At 32.3% G+C, this 19,482-nt stretch overlaps 1 protein-coding gene across 8 annotated transcripts in view; it reads left to right on the top strand.

The window, feature by feature from the left end:
• Nucleotides 1-19,482, top strand: part of EPHA5 (EPH receptor A5) — a 353,938-nt gene that overhangs the window by 236,797 nt on the left and 97,659 nt on the right. For all 8 annotated transcript variants that reach the window (XM_054485823.2, XM_054485824.2, XM_054485826.2 and 5 more), the window contains one exon: nucleotides 17,096-17,220. In XM_054485823.2, coding sequence (XP_054341798.1) covers nucleotides 17,096-17,220 — 125 coding nt within the window. The remainder of the gene's footprint in view (nucleotides 1-17,095; nucleotides 17,221-19,482) is intronic.

A 19,482-nucleotide genomic window follows, 5' to 3' on the forward strand; every position in this document is an offset into this window, starting at 1 on the left:
ATGAATGACTTTCTGGTCAGTAATTGGTAACTTTGCATCAGAAATGTTGGTCATTCCCTAATTATTATAGATTTCAAGAAAATGTACTATTTCTTGATCATTCTAAGAAGATATGGTCAATTGTACATTATTATCTAATAAAAAGTGAAAAGTCTTTTATTACTATTTGTGAAGTGTTCTAAAATTTGATGTCTTTTTTAATTAATTAAAGAAGCAAATGCCTAATTTTAATGTAGGGTGATGGACACCATTAAGGCCTATTTGAGAAGTTTTCCCAGCACTTGTAAGAACGATAGCCACTAAGTACAATAAGAAATAGGCTCTGATTGGCAGGAAGCCAGAGTTTCTTTGTGAAAACTTATAAACTCAGTAGGATGGCTCTGCCTTCTTTGCAATATCGCAAGCTGAGATTCTGGAATAAGTTTCACAAAAATGCCTTTGTTACACATGGGTAAAGTTGGGAAATAAAAATAAAATAATATTATAAATAACTTATAGTGTTAACACTTCATTTTTTCTATTAGAAATTATTGTTTGTTTTTACATTTTAATCTTGTTTACACATTCTTCAAATATCCCTTTCATTCTCTTTAGGCATACTTATAAAAATTAGCACATCATTCATAAATTCCTGGCAGTGAATGCTATAAAAAGAGGATCCTTTTCTTCCCTACTATGTTATTATAATGAAAATATGTAGATCAAAAGCCTGGCATCATTTTCTAAAGAGGGCATAAAAATAACAATCAAATGAGTGCTAAATAAAGGGGGGAAAAAACTTTTGGTATTACGTAATTGATCAGAGAGTCATTAAACTGTTCATATAGCAGTAGGTGCAAATTAGTCACGGATAGGTGATCTCATGTGTAAATAGTCAAAGTTAGTTATCGTTCTGGTAATCTTATGTTTATTTGATCTTATGCTGATTTAACTGTTTCAAACATGTAGATTTTAAAATATATACTACACTGTTCAATCTAAGGATATTTTACTGAAGTTTGTACATATTCAGATGTACAAACATTGAATCACAAATTAGTCAACTTTTCATGTGCATGTGGTACCAATTAGTTTTTGTTTTATCTGTCTCTGAATTGTTCCATCAGTACTTCCATTTAGTTATTTGGGGGTGATTTAAAAATAGGAGATATGATCATCTTATCCTCTAAGTAACCAGGAGTTTAAAATATGATGGATGGAATTTTTATTTAACATGAGTGTCTCGATAAATTGTGAATTAATAGATGTTAGTTACATTTTGTGTGTGTGTGTGTGTGTCTGTTTATAGCACTATTTTAGTAGACCTTGATAGCAGTTGATTAGGAAACATAGAAACATTTCTCCAAAGTGTTAAATACTGTCTTAAGAATGCAAATCATCCATTTGTAAGAATTTATATAATGGCTTCTGATTCCCCAAGTTCTATTTTATCAGAACAACTCTGTGTCAAAAGATGAATATGTCCAAACTGACCTAACTCCTACAAATGTAAGTCAAATTAAGCAACTCTCATCAGTAACAGCTTAATCTACCTCACAGAATAGAACTTGATCTTATTTATAGTTATTTCATTACTAAGGGTTGTTATCATTATTCATTGAGAACATTATAGCATCTACTATCACTGAGAAAAAGTTTGTAATTTAACTCTAACATTATAATAAATGCTTAAAATCACAGGGAAGAACAAAATCATATTTAAATTTTATATAACAGCTACATTTTATTAATGCAGGTATTTAATTGGAGATGTTCAATATGCAGTCAGATAATTGAATCCACCAATTGTGAATGGATTTTTTTTTTCCAGTGGTTCATTTCTATGCTTTCAGAATGTTTTTAACCATCAGAGAGAAACTAGCAAAAATGGTTTCCATTAACACTCTAATTTTACATATAAAAAGGCTCAGCTCTTTACCCCTAATGCTAAGATAGTGACAGAGCTAGAATGGAAGCTCTCCTCAACTCCAGATCTGGGGTTTCCAGCAGCCATAGTGATTTTTCAGATAACAAGCGGAAAAAGAAAAAGACAGCGCAACATCTAGACAAGTGCTTTGTTTATAAACCCTTAATTTATCTGGGAGTATTTCAAGAATATGTCAATCTAATTAGATATCCCAGCTCTCCCCTTGTCCTTGTGCCTGTAAGAATCAACATCAAGGCTTGTAATATTTTTATTTCTTAGTATCTTCTACACTTAAAATAATCCTTTGAAGATGAAAAAAAAACATACAAATGACAAAATGAATATTTTGTATGCCTTCAAGAATACTTAAATTCTGCAAATATTATTCTTAGCCCATATGTGTGGACTCATCAATGAAAATGCTTCCACTCTGTACCAAGAAACCTAACAATGGATACAAATCATGGACTGATCCAAGACACCTATTACACAAACCTAAAATTCTCAGTGACAGTGAGTTGAAATTTAATGTGTAGCGATAAAACATTCATGAACTTGCCCAGGGTTTATATATAGTTTATGACCAGTGTTAAAATGTGGAAAATATAGGTGATTCTATTTTTCTTTTATGAGATTTTTATATGTAATATTGACAGTTAATGGCAAATTCCTATCCTTATGTATACCATAATTTCCACATAGAGAGGGCAATGGGGAAATTACAAGGACCTATATTTCTGTGGTGTCTCCTATGTATACTTAATTTTAATCACTATATCTTAAACAAGACATTGTCTGGCTGTGTTTTTCATTTTTGGAACAGGCTGGAAAAATCACATAAAAGTCTTCCTAAACAAGGTGTCCTGGTTGGGTACTTCATGGTCTTAAAAAAAATAGTCAGTGTTTTTATGTCAACATAATAATTTAGTAGTGAGATGGCCTACAACATTATATGAAGCAGCAATCTTGATTCAAGAGGGAATTTTCTGCCTATTCCATTGGAATTTTGAAACATTTGATGAAAAGTTGCATTAATTTATGTGAAAGGCAAGTGATGAATAGAGAAGTGCTTTGGAAGATCAAAGGGAAGGGATGCATTTAAAAAATATTTAGTAGTATTTCAAATAAGATTAGATCAATATCCAAAAAAACCTTCCATAAATGAATACAAATAAGATATTAATTTGCTAACTATGTTTAAGTAGTCCCGTGGAAAGTGTTTGGATATGTATACCTAAAATATAATTTTATAGGTGCATTTAACAAATACATAATAAAGATATTAGAAATATATAGTCCTGGCCTAGAATGTGAACATGAGAAGCCTGTAAAATGATATAGATTAGACACAAACATGGCGAAAACCAGGATATATATAGACGTGGTAGGCTGAATAATGATGCCCTTCTAAAAAAAAATGTCCACAACCTATTTCCTAGGATCTCTAAATGTGCTACTTTAAATGGAAAAAGGAATTTTGCTAATGTGATTACATTAAGGATCTTGAGATTGGTAGGTCATCCTGTACAGGGAGATTATCCTAGCCCACTATAATCTAAGGGTGTTTATATTAATATAAGAGAAACAATAGAGTTAGATAAAAAGGAGATGTGACTACTGAACCAGAGGCTAGATTGAAAGTGCTTTCTTTTAATTTTTTTGTTTTTTTGAGATGGAATCTCACCTTTTTGCCCAGGCTGGAGTGCAGTGGCACGATTTCGGCTCACTGCAACTTCCGCCTCCCGGGTTCAAGTGATTCTCCTGCATCAGCCTCCCTAGTAGAGTAGCTGTAGCTGGGATTACAGGCGCCCGCCACGACGCCCGGCTAATTTTTGCATTTTTAGTAGAGACGGGGTTTCGCCATGTTGGCCAGGTTGGTCTCGAACTCCTGACCTCGGGTGATCCGTCCCGCCTCAGCCTCCCAAAGTGCTTGGATTACAGGCATGAGCCACCGTGCCCAGCCAAGTGAAAGTGCTTTGATCATGGAGGAAGAGGCTGGAGCCAAGGAAGTCCAGTAGTCTTTAGAGGATAGAAAAGACATGGAAACGGATTTTCTGCTGAAGCCTCACAGAAGAAACACAGCCCTGCCAACACCTTGAGTTTTAGACTTCTGACCTCTAGAACCGTAAGATAATAGATCTGTGTTGTTTTATGCCACTACTTTGTTGGTAATTTCTTGTAGCAGCAATAGGAAATTTATATGATAGGATACTTTGGCAAGGCTGTGTTGAAATATATCTGAGTGTCTGGGTGAATAGAATCAAGAGTCCCATATTCTATGGCCAATATAACATTTTAACTATGCATGTTCTGGCCAACATAATGTTATCACTATATATTCTAAGGGAATGTCAAATATGTTGGTGTAGTCTTACAACTGTTTCACTGAAGAGAGGCCTATCTCCTAATCAAAATGGGCATTAGAATATTTTGTTTTATATTTATGTGTATTTTAATATGGAACCTTCCCAAAATTTTACCTAAATTAAATTTAGATTCTATATTCACTGCACAACGAAAGTATTTATATTAGGGAAGTCATTTTAAGTTATATAAAGAACTATGCCAAAAACAAATCCCCTACAGTGTTTTTAATGAACTAAGAATAATCTGCTTCAGTACTCAAAAATTTTATTTTGTACCGGTTTGCATACTTAATAACCTGTATGTAATGCTTTGCATTAGTGGGTATTTTGCATAGATCACCATGCTACATCTCTCTTTGAATTAACTTTACTAAACACCACATTGTATCATTATACTTAGAAGCATCAGGTTAAGTACCTTTAGAATCATATATGTGTTTAAATCCCTAATCCTCTACTTATGAGCTGTTGGTACTTAAAGTATAGAGGCACTAAATATATTTACAAATGTATTTTTATATATAATATATAATCTATTAATTTATATGCAAAATTTATCTAGTTCAAATAAAAATAAGACACAACCTGCTTTAGGTGGCTATAACAGCCGTAGTAGAAAGTTATTTTATTAAATAAATAAATGAATAAACTAGCCAGGTGTAGCATTGCCCGCCAATATTCCAGGATACTTAGGAGGCTGAGGTGGGAAGATCTCTTGAGCCCAGGAGTTCAAGGCTTCAGTAAGTCAAGATTGCACCACTGCACTCAAGACTGGGTGACAGAGTAAGACTCCATATTAAAAAACAAAAACAAAACCAAAAACATGAACAAAAACAAAAACAAAACAGAACAACAAAAAGGAACTCAACGTAGAAGTCTAAAGCTAGTAGATGATTTTCAACAAAGGTTTCAAACATATTCTGACTTGTTTCCGTTAATTAACCATAGACTTTCTCTATAAAGTGTTGTTAACCAACTTTATTTCCAGTATTTTTAAGCAATTTTATTAAATCGCAGGTTGCTCTTACCTATTTCACTTCTATATCTATGGCAAGTTTCTACATTTGCAAACATTACATTATAGCAGTCAACTATATATAGCCATTACTTCGAAAAGCAAATTAAAGTGATATTTATTGTACTGCTTAGCAATTTTCACTTGCCCCAATTCCTCCTTGAATTTACAAGAATTGGTTATTTTTGTATCATTTTTGCTCATAAAATGTACAGTTAATCATTAAACTTGAGCTAGAATCAAACGTGTAATATAATGTCATAAGAGCGTTTTTCAAGTTTACTCAATTCTGGATTTTTAAATAAAAGTTCATCTACAAGTAAACTGACATTTGTCAGTTTTATCCATAAATTTTGAGAAACTAATAGTCTATTATGTTTTTAATGATGATATTACATCTTCACTACTTGTCAGAAATATCTCATACCACTTTCCTGTTTTACTGGTTTCTTGATGGATTGGATCTTTTTTTTATTGGGCACATACCACATGCTGGTTCTTTTTCTAGCTATAGAGGATACAAAGATAAATGAGGCCACTCTCTGTGCTCAAGGTTGTATAATGTGGAATACAGGTACATAGATTTTCAGAGGAATGATCTAACTTTCTCTATCTGTGATATCTAATACTTTTCCCAAACTATTTATTTTTAATATTCCTAGCTGTATGGTCACTGGCCAGGACACGTGGAATTGTTGACTGCGATAGCCCGACTCACTAGTGCTTGGCATACAGTAGTTTTTCAGTAATATTAGGAAAAAAAGAAAGGAGGGAGGACGGGAAGAGGAGAATTGCCAATAGCACTTTCTCTTCGGTGGGGAGACCTGATAAAAGTCCATGAGATGGGGAAAGAGTTGTTTTGAGTTTTGAGGAAAGGAATGTGCTGGTACAAATAAGGAAGAAACTTACATATGAGTCCTTCAGATCTCTGCTTTGTTACTCCACATGCATGTTTTATGTTACTTTTTACAAGTTATTATTTATTAATCATGAAGTATCAAAGTTTGTGAAATATATACATACATCATTTTAAATATATATAAACTAGAGGATATTTATGGCTATCTGTATCATAATATTTGCCTGAAAGTGTTTACATGTGTATTCCTGAGTGGCAGAAAAAATTGAATTTGCATTTAGCATGCAGGGTATTTCTCAAAATCCACAGCTCATCTTATCTATGGTACAGCATGCAGAGAGCAGTCATTATGTGTGTACCGTTAATTGTTGTGAGGATTTATCTTGGCTTATTTTCAGAAGACAATTTTCAAGTTTCATCAGTATAGAAGTATGTAGAGATATTTCTCATATATTTGAATTCTTTTATATAAATGTATCATGGTAGGTCAAAAATAGTTATAGAACTTTGATTTAGGTAATACAACTAAGAGTTTTACAATTACATGTCACAGAATGTGCAATAAAAAGTTGCTTAGTTTTTATCAGAGACAGTTTTTTCTCCTATTGCTTTTTATAATCAGCTTTGCAAAGCACTAAGGAAACTGAGCAAAAATTAAGACATTTATATACTCAAAGAAGAAATTAATCTGAATAATCTTTAACATAATTTTATGTGCGATGACATATTAAATGTAACACTCTATTTAGAGCTATTCTATCATTATTCTATGGAATCATACTCAAGAATACAAACTCTGATGAAAGGCTGCTAAGGTCTGCCAATTCCTGGTGGGCTGAACTTGGATAATTAACTTCTGTGCATCAAAAAGGGATGATAATAGTTTCTACTTCCTAATGATGTTAGGAAGATTGAATGAGTTAAGGTATATAAAGTGCTTAAACTATAAACTGTCTGGCACATAATGTTTCTTATAAATGTAATATATTATGTATTCTTATGGTACAGCAATTACAGTAGCCTCATTATCTATGTATTCATACATACATCTATTTGTTCATTCACTTAGCCAATATTTGTTAAACAATTCTCAAAGCAAAATTTGGACTTAATTCTTTCTAATAATTGAATTTTTTTCAAAATACATCTGGGCACTTTGCAGCCAGTATTATTTACATTTTATTTACTTTTTAAAATAAATAGGAATCTAGACTACTGTTCCAGTGGAACAAAAAATATGGATCTTACGCCATTTAAACTTATAATGATAGATATATAATGATATATTTTGTCAGCATTAGAAATTTCTCTGTGTGATCTGTTTGAGTAAAAAATGGCCTTACATGTGACTTGAGCAGCAGATATTTCCCACAACTGAAGAATATGCGGTTTGATTCACTAAAATTGGTCCCATGGCTTAAAAATTAAATATCTGGTAACATTACTAATGTGGAACAGAATGTTGTGATTTGGCTTTTTTTCTGGACTTTAAAAGGTTGACCAGCTGCAATCATTAATCCTGTATTTTCTCTAGTTCCAGGCTGACATGTTGCTGTTAGAAATGATACTATTTAAAGATATTGTGATTGGGATGTTTATGAGAGCTGCTGATAAACACTACTCAGGTCTCCCAGTCATTCTGTAGCCATAAAGTTTACTTTTTTGTGTCTACTGGCATAATTTCAGATTTTGAAGAAATCACGTCAGATGGTATCAGCGAGAATATACTTTGGCAGAGAAGATGTGGTGGTCCTGAATTTTAATAGTATAATAGAAATTCAATCTGTTTCTTTAAACAATCAATAGATAAATAATTTATTATCACAGTTCCTAGTGAATTAAATGATTCCTATTGTTCATTTGGCTATATAAGACTAAGACCAATGAGAAGTGAGAAAGGAAAAAGAGTAGGTTTTCTATATTTATGATGTGTTTGTTTTGCTTTTAAAAATGCTTGATCAGATTGGTTAAAATAGTGAAAATTTTGAAATAATTAACAATTGAATTAGAGTTTGCATTTCATGGCCTTGTTACTGTTAGTGACTTAATCTGTGGTTTGCAAAACCCTATTTAATGTGGATTTATAAGAGGAGACTAATTTTTTCTTGTTAAACATAAGCTATAAAAATTTGTTTCTGAGCTAATTACTACTTAATTTCCTGTAAAACAAACTGCAGTATTCCATAACGGAAGTATGATATTGATAAAACATTATTGAAAATTGCATATGGAACTATATTCTCTTGAATATAGTATAACTGAATAATACTTAGTTGATTAAACTTTTCCAAATGCACCATGCTATCTGCTACATATAGCCTCATTTTATTTTAATGCAATACTGTAAAAATTACTTAAGTTCTGTTTCTCATAAAATGGGGATTGTGGTTATTAAGATCAAATAATCGTTGAAACTTAGGCCTCTTTGTGTATTAAAAATTCTATTATAGGATAATAACAAATAATGAATGGAAAACAAATTCAACGACAATTTATTTGGTGTGAGATTAATTTTGCCATTCAGAAGGAGGCATGTTGTCGTTATACACCTTGTTACATTTAATATTTGTTTTTGTAATCTGCACTGTTATTTTAGAGAATACTGACTATAAATGCCAGTGATATAGTTTTCTATTTTTATTATTGTCATTTTCTTTTCAAAATAATATCACCGTGAATGTGACTTCAAAACAATATTTAAAGTGTATGCTTTCAACTATAAAGTATAATCACATCAGAAATTACTTCTTGGCAATTAAGTTACTTTCATTTCCTGCTGGAAGCAACTATTTTTTAATATTTTGTGATTTTCAAGTCTTTGAAAAAAAACAAACTACACTGAATGGTGCGTTTTAGTTTATAAATTCTTTTTATTAAAATAGATATCCTCTCTCTAGAACTACTGACATTTAAGGCCAGGTTTTGGTAAAATGGTGGTTTCAAAACTTCGCTGAGGTCATATATCAAAAGATCCAGTTGCAGGCTTTTAAGATGAAGTGATTGTAGGTTTTTGTCTGAGTGAGCAGATTGAATTTTTATTTGAGAAAGAAACCTTTAAAATACCTTCTTTCTTTAGTACAGAACATGGTTAGGTACTAAGTGTGTTGAGAATGCACTGTTAGTTACTTTTCCTGGTCCAATAGTATCAAATGCCAGCATAGTAAGAAGGATATACTAAGTATGTAAATATATGAAATTTGTGTTATGTATTATAAAAATATAAAGTGTATAATATTACACATTTGTGAGTGTGTATATTATGTCTGTCTTACTTTTCTGTTAATTTTGAATAAGTTTATAATTCAATAACTGCGATTCTCATTTACTTTAGGAAATCTAGTTACTCATTTTCTTACATTCAAATGCTAATATGTACCCAAAACAAAGATAGCAAAGTAATCACTATATGTAGCTTTATTAAACCAGGTACAAAAGACGCACATGATTCTCTTAGAGATATATGTATGTGTATGTGGTATGTATACACACACACATGTAAGTGTGTGTATATATGTATACATAAAATAAAATATGGATTTATCTACATCTGCATTTCATTTAAAAATATATATGTAGTCTGTGGGAGGCAGTTAAATTGCTACATGATCATATACATAGACAGTAAAGATAAATACTGAAAGACAGTATTATACTGATATTCAGTATAGACAGTATTATACTATTATTCAGATAAATACTGTAAGACAGACATGAAAATAAAAGATGTATTCACTATGCAAATGCCAATACTATTTCATCTTAGAAAAGATAAACTGAAGATAAATTCCTTGGATGTACGTTTTGTAATTTCCCATGTTTCTCTGGAAATTCTATAACTATAGCTTAGGTTTTTAGATTAGCTAGGGCTTGTCTTCCTATTTTTCCCTCTTCCCTTTTCCACCTTTGTGAAGAAGTGAAAGAATGGAAAACCTTATGAAGAGAGTCATAAGACACATAGATTTAAAACCATACTTTATCTTTCATCATTTCAAAAATCTGTTCTTTACTGAAGAAATATATTTTATCTTAAAAATACACTCAAGGACCGGGCGCGGTGACTCACGCCTGTAATCCCAGCACTTTGGGTGGCCGAGGCGGGTGGATCACGAGGTCAGGAGTCGAGACCAGCCTGGCCAAGATGATAAAATCTCATCTCTACTAAAAATACAAAAGTTAGCCAGGTGCAGTGGCAGGCGCCTGTAACCCCAGCTACTCAGGAGGCTGAGGCAGGAGAATCGCTTGAACCCGGGAGGCAGAGGTTGCAGTGAGCAGAGATCGCACCACTGTACTCTAGCCTGGGTGACAGAGCAAGAATCCATCTCAAAAAAAAAAAAAAATGAATACGCTCAATTTTATAATTATTAAATATACTTATACATATAATTGTCTCTAAATACATAAATATGAAATTGTGTGTGGGTATATATACATATATATTATTTGACTTTTTCCAGTAGCTCTTATTTTATACAAATAGTTAGGGGTGGTAGTCACTTGACTTCTAATTATTTATTTATTCTTTGCTCCAGAAGTCTCTAGATTTCCTTGAAATTCTTTAATAACATTGTTTATTCATTTTACTATTCCCTGTCTTATTCATATGTAAGTCAGATACATATTCAATATATACTAGGTTCAAATATAGTTCTGCCTATATTGTGCTGTGCCAAAAACAAATAAAAAATGTATTGCTTTGAAGACATTTATACTGAAATTAAACAATTAAGTAACTGGATGACAGGTGGTGACAACCACTCTTGGAGCAGGAGGTTACAGATAGGTAAAGTGAGGAGACTAGAATGATCCATGCAATAATTGATTCGACTTAAAAACTATAAAGTAGGACCATGTGCTATATATCCTTTATTAGCTTTAAATCTCAGAAAAATAAGTTATACATGTTAGAAAAATTAAATGTCATTCTATGCTCCAGGAATTTTCAAGACACATGAGATACATTAATAAATAAGGCAGTAAAAGTACCTCCCATCATGGAGGCAATATTCCTGTAGAATATAAGACAATACACAAGTAAAGAAATAAGCATATAATTTTAAGCAGTGCCATTATAAAGAAAAATAAGAAATTAATGAATGGTCAATCAGTCAGGAAGTTAATTCTGAAAATATGACTTGTTTTTTAAAGACCTGAATAAAGTGAAGAGCAATTTAGATGAATGAAGATAAGGAAGGTCATTCTAAACTAAAAGAAATGCAAGTGTAAAGGGTCTGAGGCAGGACAAATTTAGAGTGCTCAAGAAACATATAGAAGGTCATGTTCATGAAAGGGAAAATCAAGGAAAGATAAAATAAAATCAAGGAAAGATAGTTGACTTGACGACTTGAGAAATTTAGGCAGAGGATAGAGCATGTGCGACCTAGTAATCCATGAGGCAGGGTAGTGATGTGACCAAATTACAGCATGAACAATAACACACTGGCTGTTCTTAGAAAAACTCCCTGAAGACCAGGAAGGTGTAAAGAAGTAGTCCAATTAAGAGAAAAATCATGGCGTCTTCAACGAGGGTGGACGCAGTTATATATTTTACGAAGTTGTCAGAAAAATATTCTAAGGACTAAGCAAGCAAGAGTGAACCAGACATAAGATTTTTCTAATTTTGTAGATTATCAACAGACTAAACCAAATTATGCATGAATGAATAAACAAATCAAATTACCAACAAATACTAAAGGGTCAGGAAAATACCAAATATAAGCAGAAATAATCCTCAGAGAAAGGCAAAGTTGCTAACAAAGATTAGGATAACAGGCAACAATAGTGAGCCACTGGTTCAAGACAGCAGCAGTTCAGAAAACCTCAATACTGATCCAACTTCCAGCCTCAGCTTTCTAAGTTTGATTTTTTATTAAAAAAAGCATTAATAATAATAATTCTTTTAAAAATAGTAATAATTTTTTTAAAAAAAGAAAAATTAATCCTAGTATGGTTTGCTTTAATTACTTCCGAATTTTACTGACAAAATGATTCCACCAGGGTCTTTACTGAAAATACAGAATCTTGGTCCCAACTTGACCTACAGAGTCAGAATTTTCTGGAGAGAAGCCTAATACTCTGTGTTGTTTTGGAATACTGTAGTGGCCTAGACCTGCTTCATTAATAAGACCTGCTTCATTAATAAGAAGTACCTTAATATGATAAAGCGTGCATAGCAGTGAAAAGTGGGGGCTTCCAGCTGGCAGATACTGACAGTTTATTTGGCCAAATTTTAACCTGTAGAATCAAATGTAAAATACATGTATTTTTAAACCTTGTGTTTAAATGAACTAACACATGACTGACGTGTAGGGACTTCTGTTGGAAAGTTTAAAAAGTGTCATCTGATGAAGTTTTTAACACATTCATGGACTGTCATAGACTGAAAAGATTTCAATATTGTTTTATTTACCTCTCTCTAGTCTTTGAGAGTTAAAATATGGGTATATAAATCAAATGCATGGAGTTTTATTTATTTATTTTTTTAAATACAAGTAACCAATACTTGATTCTATTTATAATTTACTGCGTACACAAAAAGTATTGGCTATAGGGATGCATGAATGGTATTTTCTTATTCCATTTGACACAGCTGAGATTCATATTTTCATCATGTTCACTTTGTTTTAAAGAATGAGGAAGACATTGTTCTATACTAAGTGTAACTGTTAATGTTTTAATTAACATTTGAAAGCCCAACATTTTAATTAATAAAATTAATAAAATCAAGGAAATTTAGTAATAATTTTTTATTAATTTAGAGTCATGAAGCCTTGGATGCAGAAAACAAAGCATCTTATCTGTGTAAGCACTTTGCCTGTGGAGCTCATCGAACATTTAAAGCAGTGCCAAGTTCAGCGAAGAAGCTACAAACAATTTTGACTGATAAAGGATGAAACAGTTAAAAAATTGTGGAAAATTCATCACTGAAATCTTCTTAAACAATTTTCTAATATTTTACAACTGATATTATTACAAATAGTATTTATTTGGCACCCACCCTGTACCTGACATTGTACCTGAAGAATAAGATGTCAACCTTCAAAAAATGAATTTGTATATTGTTCCTACTATAAAGATTTAAAGTACATTTATAAAAGTTAACTAACTAACAGAATTACATAGAAATGGCTGGCTGCCAAAATACTTGAAGTCAATTCTATCAGACTTCAAGCTATCTGTGCCATGGCAGGCCTTTCCATCTTGGAACACTGTGCCTTAAATTAGGTTTCTATATCTGAAAAGTAAGGAAGCTATATTGTTTTATACAACTGATGACAGGATTTTGTATATCATTGATATGTTTGTGTCATTGGGATATTAGAGATTTCTACATTATATCATTATCGATAAGTCAAACAGACACAGATGAACAGTTCTGAACAATTCAGTACATACTAGACATATGTAGTGGAACTGAATAATTAAGTTCAGTTGAATGGCTGATGGTGGGACTCACCATTAGAGTGGGAGGTTACATATAAGTAAGGTGTGGAAGCTAGAATTATTTATGTAATAATTAATTAGAGTTGGCAACATCAGTATATATGCATCTTTAGGTTAACATAGATATAGGTAGTTATGTATAGGAATATGTATAGATATACACAAGTTAATATACACATTTATGTCCTTGTTCTGTCAGAGGGCTTAGAAGCAATGGCATTTCAGTGGCAAGAAATACACTCAACACCCAGATCTTGGTTTCTAATGCCTTTTCTAATAAAGGAAACCAGTGCTCCTTACAGAAATGAATGACTCTAGGACTGGAGCAGTGAATAAGCAAGATGAGCCTAGAGTATCTGGTCTTTTAGTCCCATAAGGTAAGAAAATAATATAGAAAAAAAAAAAACCAGACAAACCCATAATGATAGGGGTATATCAAAGAGACATAGCAGCTCTGAAAGAGCTTCCAATGGCCAAAGCATTAGCAAATTAAGCAATAAAATAAAATATTCCACTGTAAACCAAGGTATAAAAATATCCATGTCATACTGATGTAAATAATTACATAAATTTAAAAATGAAGAAAAATAGACAAATTTCCCATGCAGAAGAATTTCTAATAATTTAAGTAGATATTCCACCATCAAGAAAACGAATTATAAATTCCCACTCCTTAAATGTGGGCTGCGAATAGTGACTTTCTTCCGAAAAGTACAATATTGAATGCTGGGGAAAAAAATGTTATAGTGGAGAAACAGTAAACACTACATCACTCAGGAAATCAAGGTTAACATAACGGCGATGATATGTTGATAGTTTGTACCTTCAATATGATGTAATAGGATTGGCAATTTACCTTTGTGGTCATCCCCCCAAAAACCCACAACACCGTTTTAATTATGAAAAAACATTAAATTAATCCCAATTGAGAGACAGTTTACAAAATACCTGACCACTGTGCTCCAAAAGTGTCAAGGTCATCAAATCAAGGAAACTTTGAAAAACTGCCATAACCAAGAGGAGCCTAAGAAAACATGATGACTAAATTAATGTGGTTTGCTGGATGGAATCTCAGGACAGAAAAAGGACATTAATTAAAGACTAAGGAAATCTGAATAAACTGTGGACTTTAACTGATAATAATCTACCAGTATTTGTTAACTAATTATGACAGATATAATGTGTTAATGTAATATATTTCTAATAGGCGACACTAGATGTAAGGTATGTGGGAATGCTATTATCTTATTTTTCTATAAAAAAAAATTCTAAATTTAAAACTTTAAAAATTTGAAAGAGACAAGGCAATCAGTTCATAATGGGAACTGTAGTAGCCTAAAGGATCTCCATTTTGCATATCATACTAGTATGCAAAGGTTAGCTCTAACACAGAAGCTACAATATGGAAAGAATTTGGAATATTTCCACATATCTGAAAGCTACAACTCAGAAGTTTTGGAAATTATTTTATACTCTTCACAACTTGATTTCCTTGGTATTTTTTTCTATCCTTATACAGGGACAGTAATAGTTTTATGATTTGACATCACCCATCAAAATTCTACAAGCATAAATGCTCTAAGTCATCATTCTCATTTGATACCAGACTTAAAAGGTTGAGCAGGCAGAGAATGAGCAAAAGGTATCAGTGAGGGAGACAAGATAAATTGAGCATGCTCCTTGATGCTGACAAACCTGGTTACAGTTATTTTAATGTGCATAATACTTGCAGTGGTGTAGGATTGCTGCCATTCACAATTTGTGCATCATCATTATGTCCCCAGGAGCTGTCAGCATCCCCACTTTCATCAGCTTTACCCAGAAGATGCAAAGATGCTCTTGTCACAGACGAAATTATCCCTGACCTATTCTGAGCTCAGAAATGGTCTTCTCCCCTCATTCTAAACCAGTATTTTAAAGCATATTCTTAGCTACTGAACTGAGTTTGGAAAACACTGTCGTTTGTTAACTAAGTGTTTGAAAGTGAAATAGTTTATGCTTAACTGTGATGAATGCAAGTAAATAACAAAGTATTCCACTTTAGGCTGTTTCCGTGTTGGTATTTATTTGTTGTCTTTACCCACAAATGATTATTTTATTGAAGAACTGATTAAGTTTTAAAATGAAGCACAAACCCCAAACTAATATTATCCTAGTATGTGCACCTATGATGAGACAAATTCGGTTTTGAATGATACGTAATTATATATGTATTTGCCATTCATTCATCCATCCATCCATCAATTCATTCAACAAATATTCATTAAATTTCTATATGCTAAACAGTTTTCACATCTTAGAAATGTAGCAGTGAACTAAACCATATCAATTCCTGCTTTCATGAAGCATACATATTAAATATAATTTATGAATAGCAAGGTGGTAATACCATCAATTCATTAGGTAAAAACTGACAGCTATCTACAAGAAATAGGTAAATCTAAAAAAATGATTTTACTATAGTAAAGTGAGTGAAGAACTTTGAAGACTTAGTCTTTCTCTGGGATTTTTACTGTTGTGTTATGCAACATATGTAGTGATAATGGGAAATTGAGCATAATTCATGATTCAAGATAATTCATACAGATATTCACTACTGAACAAAATATATTCAAAAATTCATTGTCTTACTTACTACTCTGTTGTTTCTATTTCAGTAATGTTAGTACTTTTCAATAAACACTACAGTGAACTAGGAGACCCATAGATTACTATTCTATGTTGCCATGTCTTTTAGACATGTTATTTATACAAATATCAGCAGATTGATAAAAAGAACTTTGACTCAAATATTCAGATGTTTTGCAAACTCAAATATCCAGACATACCCAAAAGAGCAGATATATAAGTCCTATTTTCATTAGACAAGTAGTGGTTTCATAGACCCTATATTAAATTATGATGATCACCAGAAGTGATTATGATTTCTAAGGAAATATAAGAGAAAAATGAGAATTAAAAAAGTTTATTTTATTTTCTATTATTTTAAAGTGTACCATATCTTTGGTGACATGTTTCTTAAGGAACCTGCCCATGTTTAATATATACATTTATTAATGATTTTAGGATCCATGTAATTTCAAAAGTAATAAATTATAAAAGAGAGTTTGTGTTGTGAAAATGTGGTAATATAATCATGTATCTATTAGCACAATGGGATATGTCATACAGAGCTCATACATTTTGGAAATGAAGAAGATATATAAAATAATCAGGAATATCTTTATTCTATAAAATATAAAATAAAATAATTTATGTTTCTAAACGACTTGGAAAAAATATAGAATAAAAATACATTTTTATTATGAAAAAATCCTGAGGATATTTAGCTGATTTATATTTGTAAAAAATCTTCACAATCTTTAAACCTTATATAGATAAACTAAAATTTAATTGGGATTTTTTTTATATTGCTACATTCTCAAAATGCCAATATACGTAATACACATAACAGGTTTACTTTTAGGGCCTTATTAATCATACTGCTCCTTATTTAAACTATTTTGCAGCTCCATCTCCAGTCACCAATGTGAAAAAAGGGAAAATTGCAAAAAACAGCATCTCTTTGTCTTGGCAAGAGCCAGATCGCCCCAATGGAATCATCCTAGAGTATGAAATCAAGTATTTTGAAAAGGTAAGACTAACAGAATAAAAAATGTCCTCACTTTCTTTTTTTTTTCATTTTAGCAACTGCAATTATCCAATTTGCAGAAGAGTATGTTGCAATTTTATGTATAAATCAATGACAATTGATTCTGCAGTCATAATTATGGAGGCTAGAAGTGTACAGGGAGCTCTCTATTCATGTTCTGCTGCTGCCAAATAGTTTACACTGCTTAGATATAGCCATATAGTCTAATATTGGCTTAACTGAGTTGCACAGCATTAAAAGATGGAGTCATAGGACATTTGAAAGTGTTACAAATACTTAAGCTATAGACTTTCAGTAGTGACTGCAGTGTGCTAACAGAGAAATCATGTGTGCTTATGGCCAGTAACTCAACATAACACTTATACTGTTAAGGAGATAGGAAAAAAGATGAGACACATATATTACATACATTTTTTAAAGATTCTTAGCAAACATCTGGCACTGTAGTATAAAATTTATGTTTAAATTTCAGGTAAAAAATAAAAAATGTATGCATCACGTTCCCTATATTTTCTTGATTTCCCCTTGTTCTCTGAGTCTCTTATAGCCACTTTTAAGCATTTTACCATAATAGCTATCGAGGTCTCAAGGTTGTAATAAACTCTTTTCCTCTTTTCTGAATTCACAAGCAAGTGAGCTATTGATGAAAGAGTCATACAGATGGAAGCTGAAAAAGCTTCTAATTTCTAAAACTGGGCTGGAGTACTTGGCTTAGATATGTAGCCACCATGAGTCTTCCTACTACTCTCGCCCCATTAATCTGTGATTTTTCTACTGGCTGGATCTGAATGGCATACACACCTTAGGACAACCTGAGTTCTAAAAGAGGAGCTAAAGATAGATGGGTACCCAAACCAGCCTTTGAGAAGTGGGTTGGAGAGCCTGAGCCAGAAATATTGGTCCTATGGAGGTAGGAATAGAAATGAACATGTAAAAAATGCAGACATGCACATCCCAAAAAAGAAGAGAAGGACTGAGCCACACTACTTACTCAATTGCTTTTCCAGACTCACAGAGACATCACTCCTTCTTTTTTTCTGGAAGAGTAAAAGGGATGGTAGGAAGTACAAAATCTTACTTTACAATACCTAAGAACTTGCCCAAGCTAGGGCATTGGAAAAGAGAGGGAGAATAAGTGGTTCTCCTCACCATCATGAAAAATGCTAATGTCCTATTAATGAACATTACTTAAAAGTGCAACTATATATATATGTATATGTATATATATATATATGTGTATATATATATACATATATATGCATAGATAAAAGAGTTTAGGGCCGGGTGCAGTGGCTCATGCCTATAATTCCAGCACTTTGGAAGGCTGAGGCGGGTGGGTCGCCTGAGGTCAGTAGTTCGAGACCAGCCTGCCCAACATAGTGAAACCCTGTCTATACTAAAAATACAAAAAATTAGCTGGGTGTGGTGGTAGGCACCTGTAATCCCAGCTGCTCGGGAGGCTGAGGCAGGAGAATTGCTTGAACCCAGGAAGCGGAGGTTGCAGTGAGCCAAGATCGCACCATTGTACTCCAGTCCGGGCAACAAAAGCAAAACTCAGTCTCGAAGAAAAAAAAAGAGTTTAGGTAACTGTATTGAATGTTGATTTGTCACAGTTACAAAATTTGAAAATAAATTTTCTTCTTTCATTCATTGATTCTACAATAATTGCCTGTGTAAAAATACAACAAAGAATAAAACAATGGGGAGGAATGGAGAAAGGCTATCTACGTATTTACAGGTTTTTAATGTTTCTACAATGTTCCTATATTGATTTTACTAGTAGATAAATAGTTAACGATTTTTGAAATAGTCATTTTTCTAGGAATGTCTTACTGGTGGTATTAAATACCACTATCAGATAATTAGGAGACATAAATGATGACACATATTTCAAAAATAGGTTATTAAATACATTATTCACCAAGAATGCTCTTAGAGAATACCTCTGAGACAAAGTTATGTTGAGATATGGTTAACACTGTTTATTATCAACAAAACTGTAATTAATCAAGTGGAATATAGTGACATTAAACTTTCTCACTGATTACTGTTCCTGTGAGATTAGTAGTAAAAAACAGCATTGCAAATTCCAGAGGTCTACAATTTAAACATAGCCTATATCAAAAAACAGTTTGTAAAATTAAGGTTTATATTTCTTATTCAAGTTTTTGTAACCTTTGTTACTCTATACTGATGCAAAGCTATGTAGAGTTATATAAATATATATTAACACATGCTGAATTC

Source organism: Pongo pygmaeus, chromosome 3 (assembly GCF_028885625.2).
Source record: "Pongo pygmaeus isolate AG05252 chromosome 3, NHGRI_mPonPyg2-v2.0_pri, whole genome shotgun sequence".
Classification (NCBI taxonomy): Eukaryota; Metazoa; Chordata; class Mammalia; order Primates; family Hominidae; genus Pongo; species Pongo pygmaeus.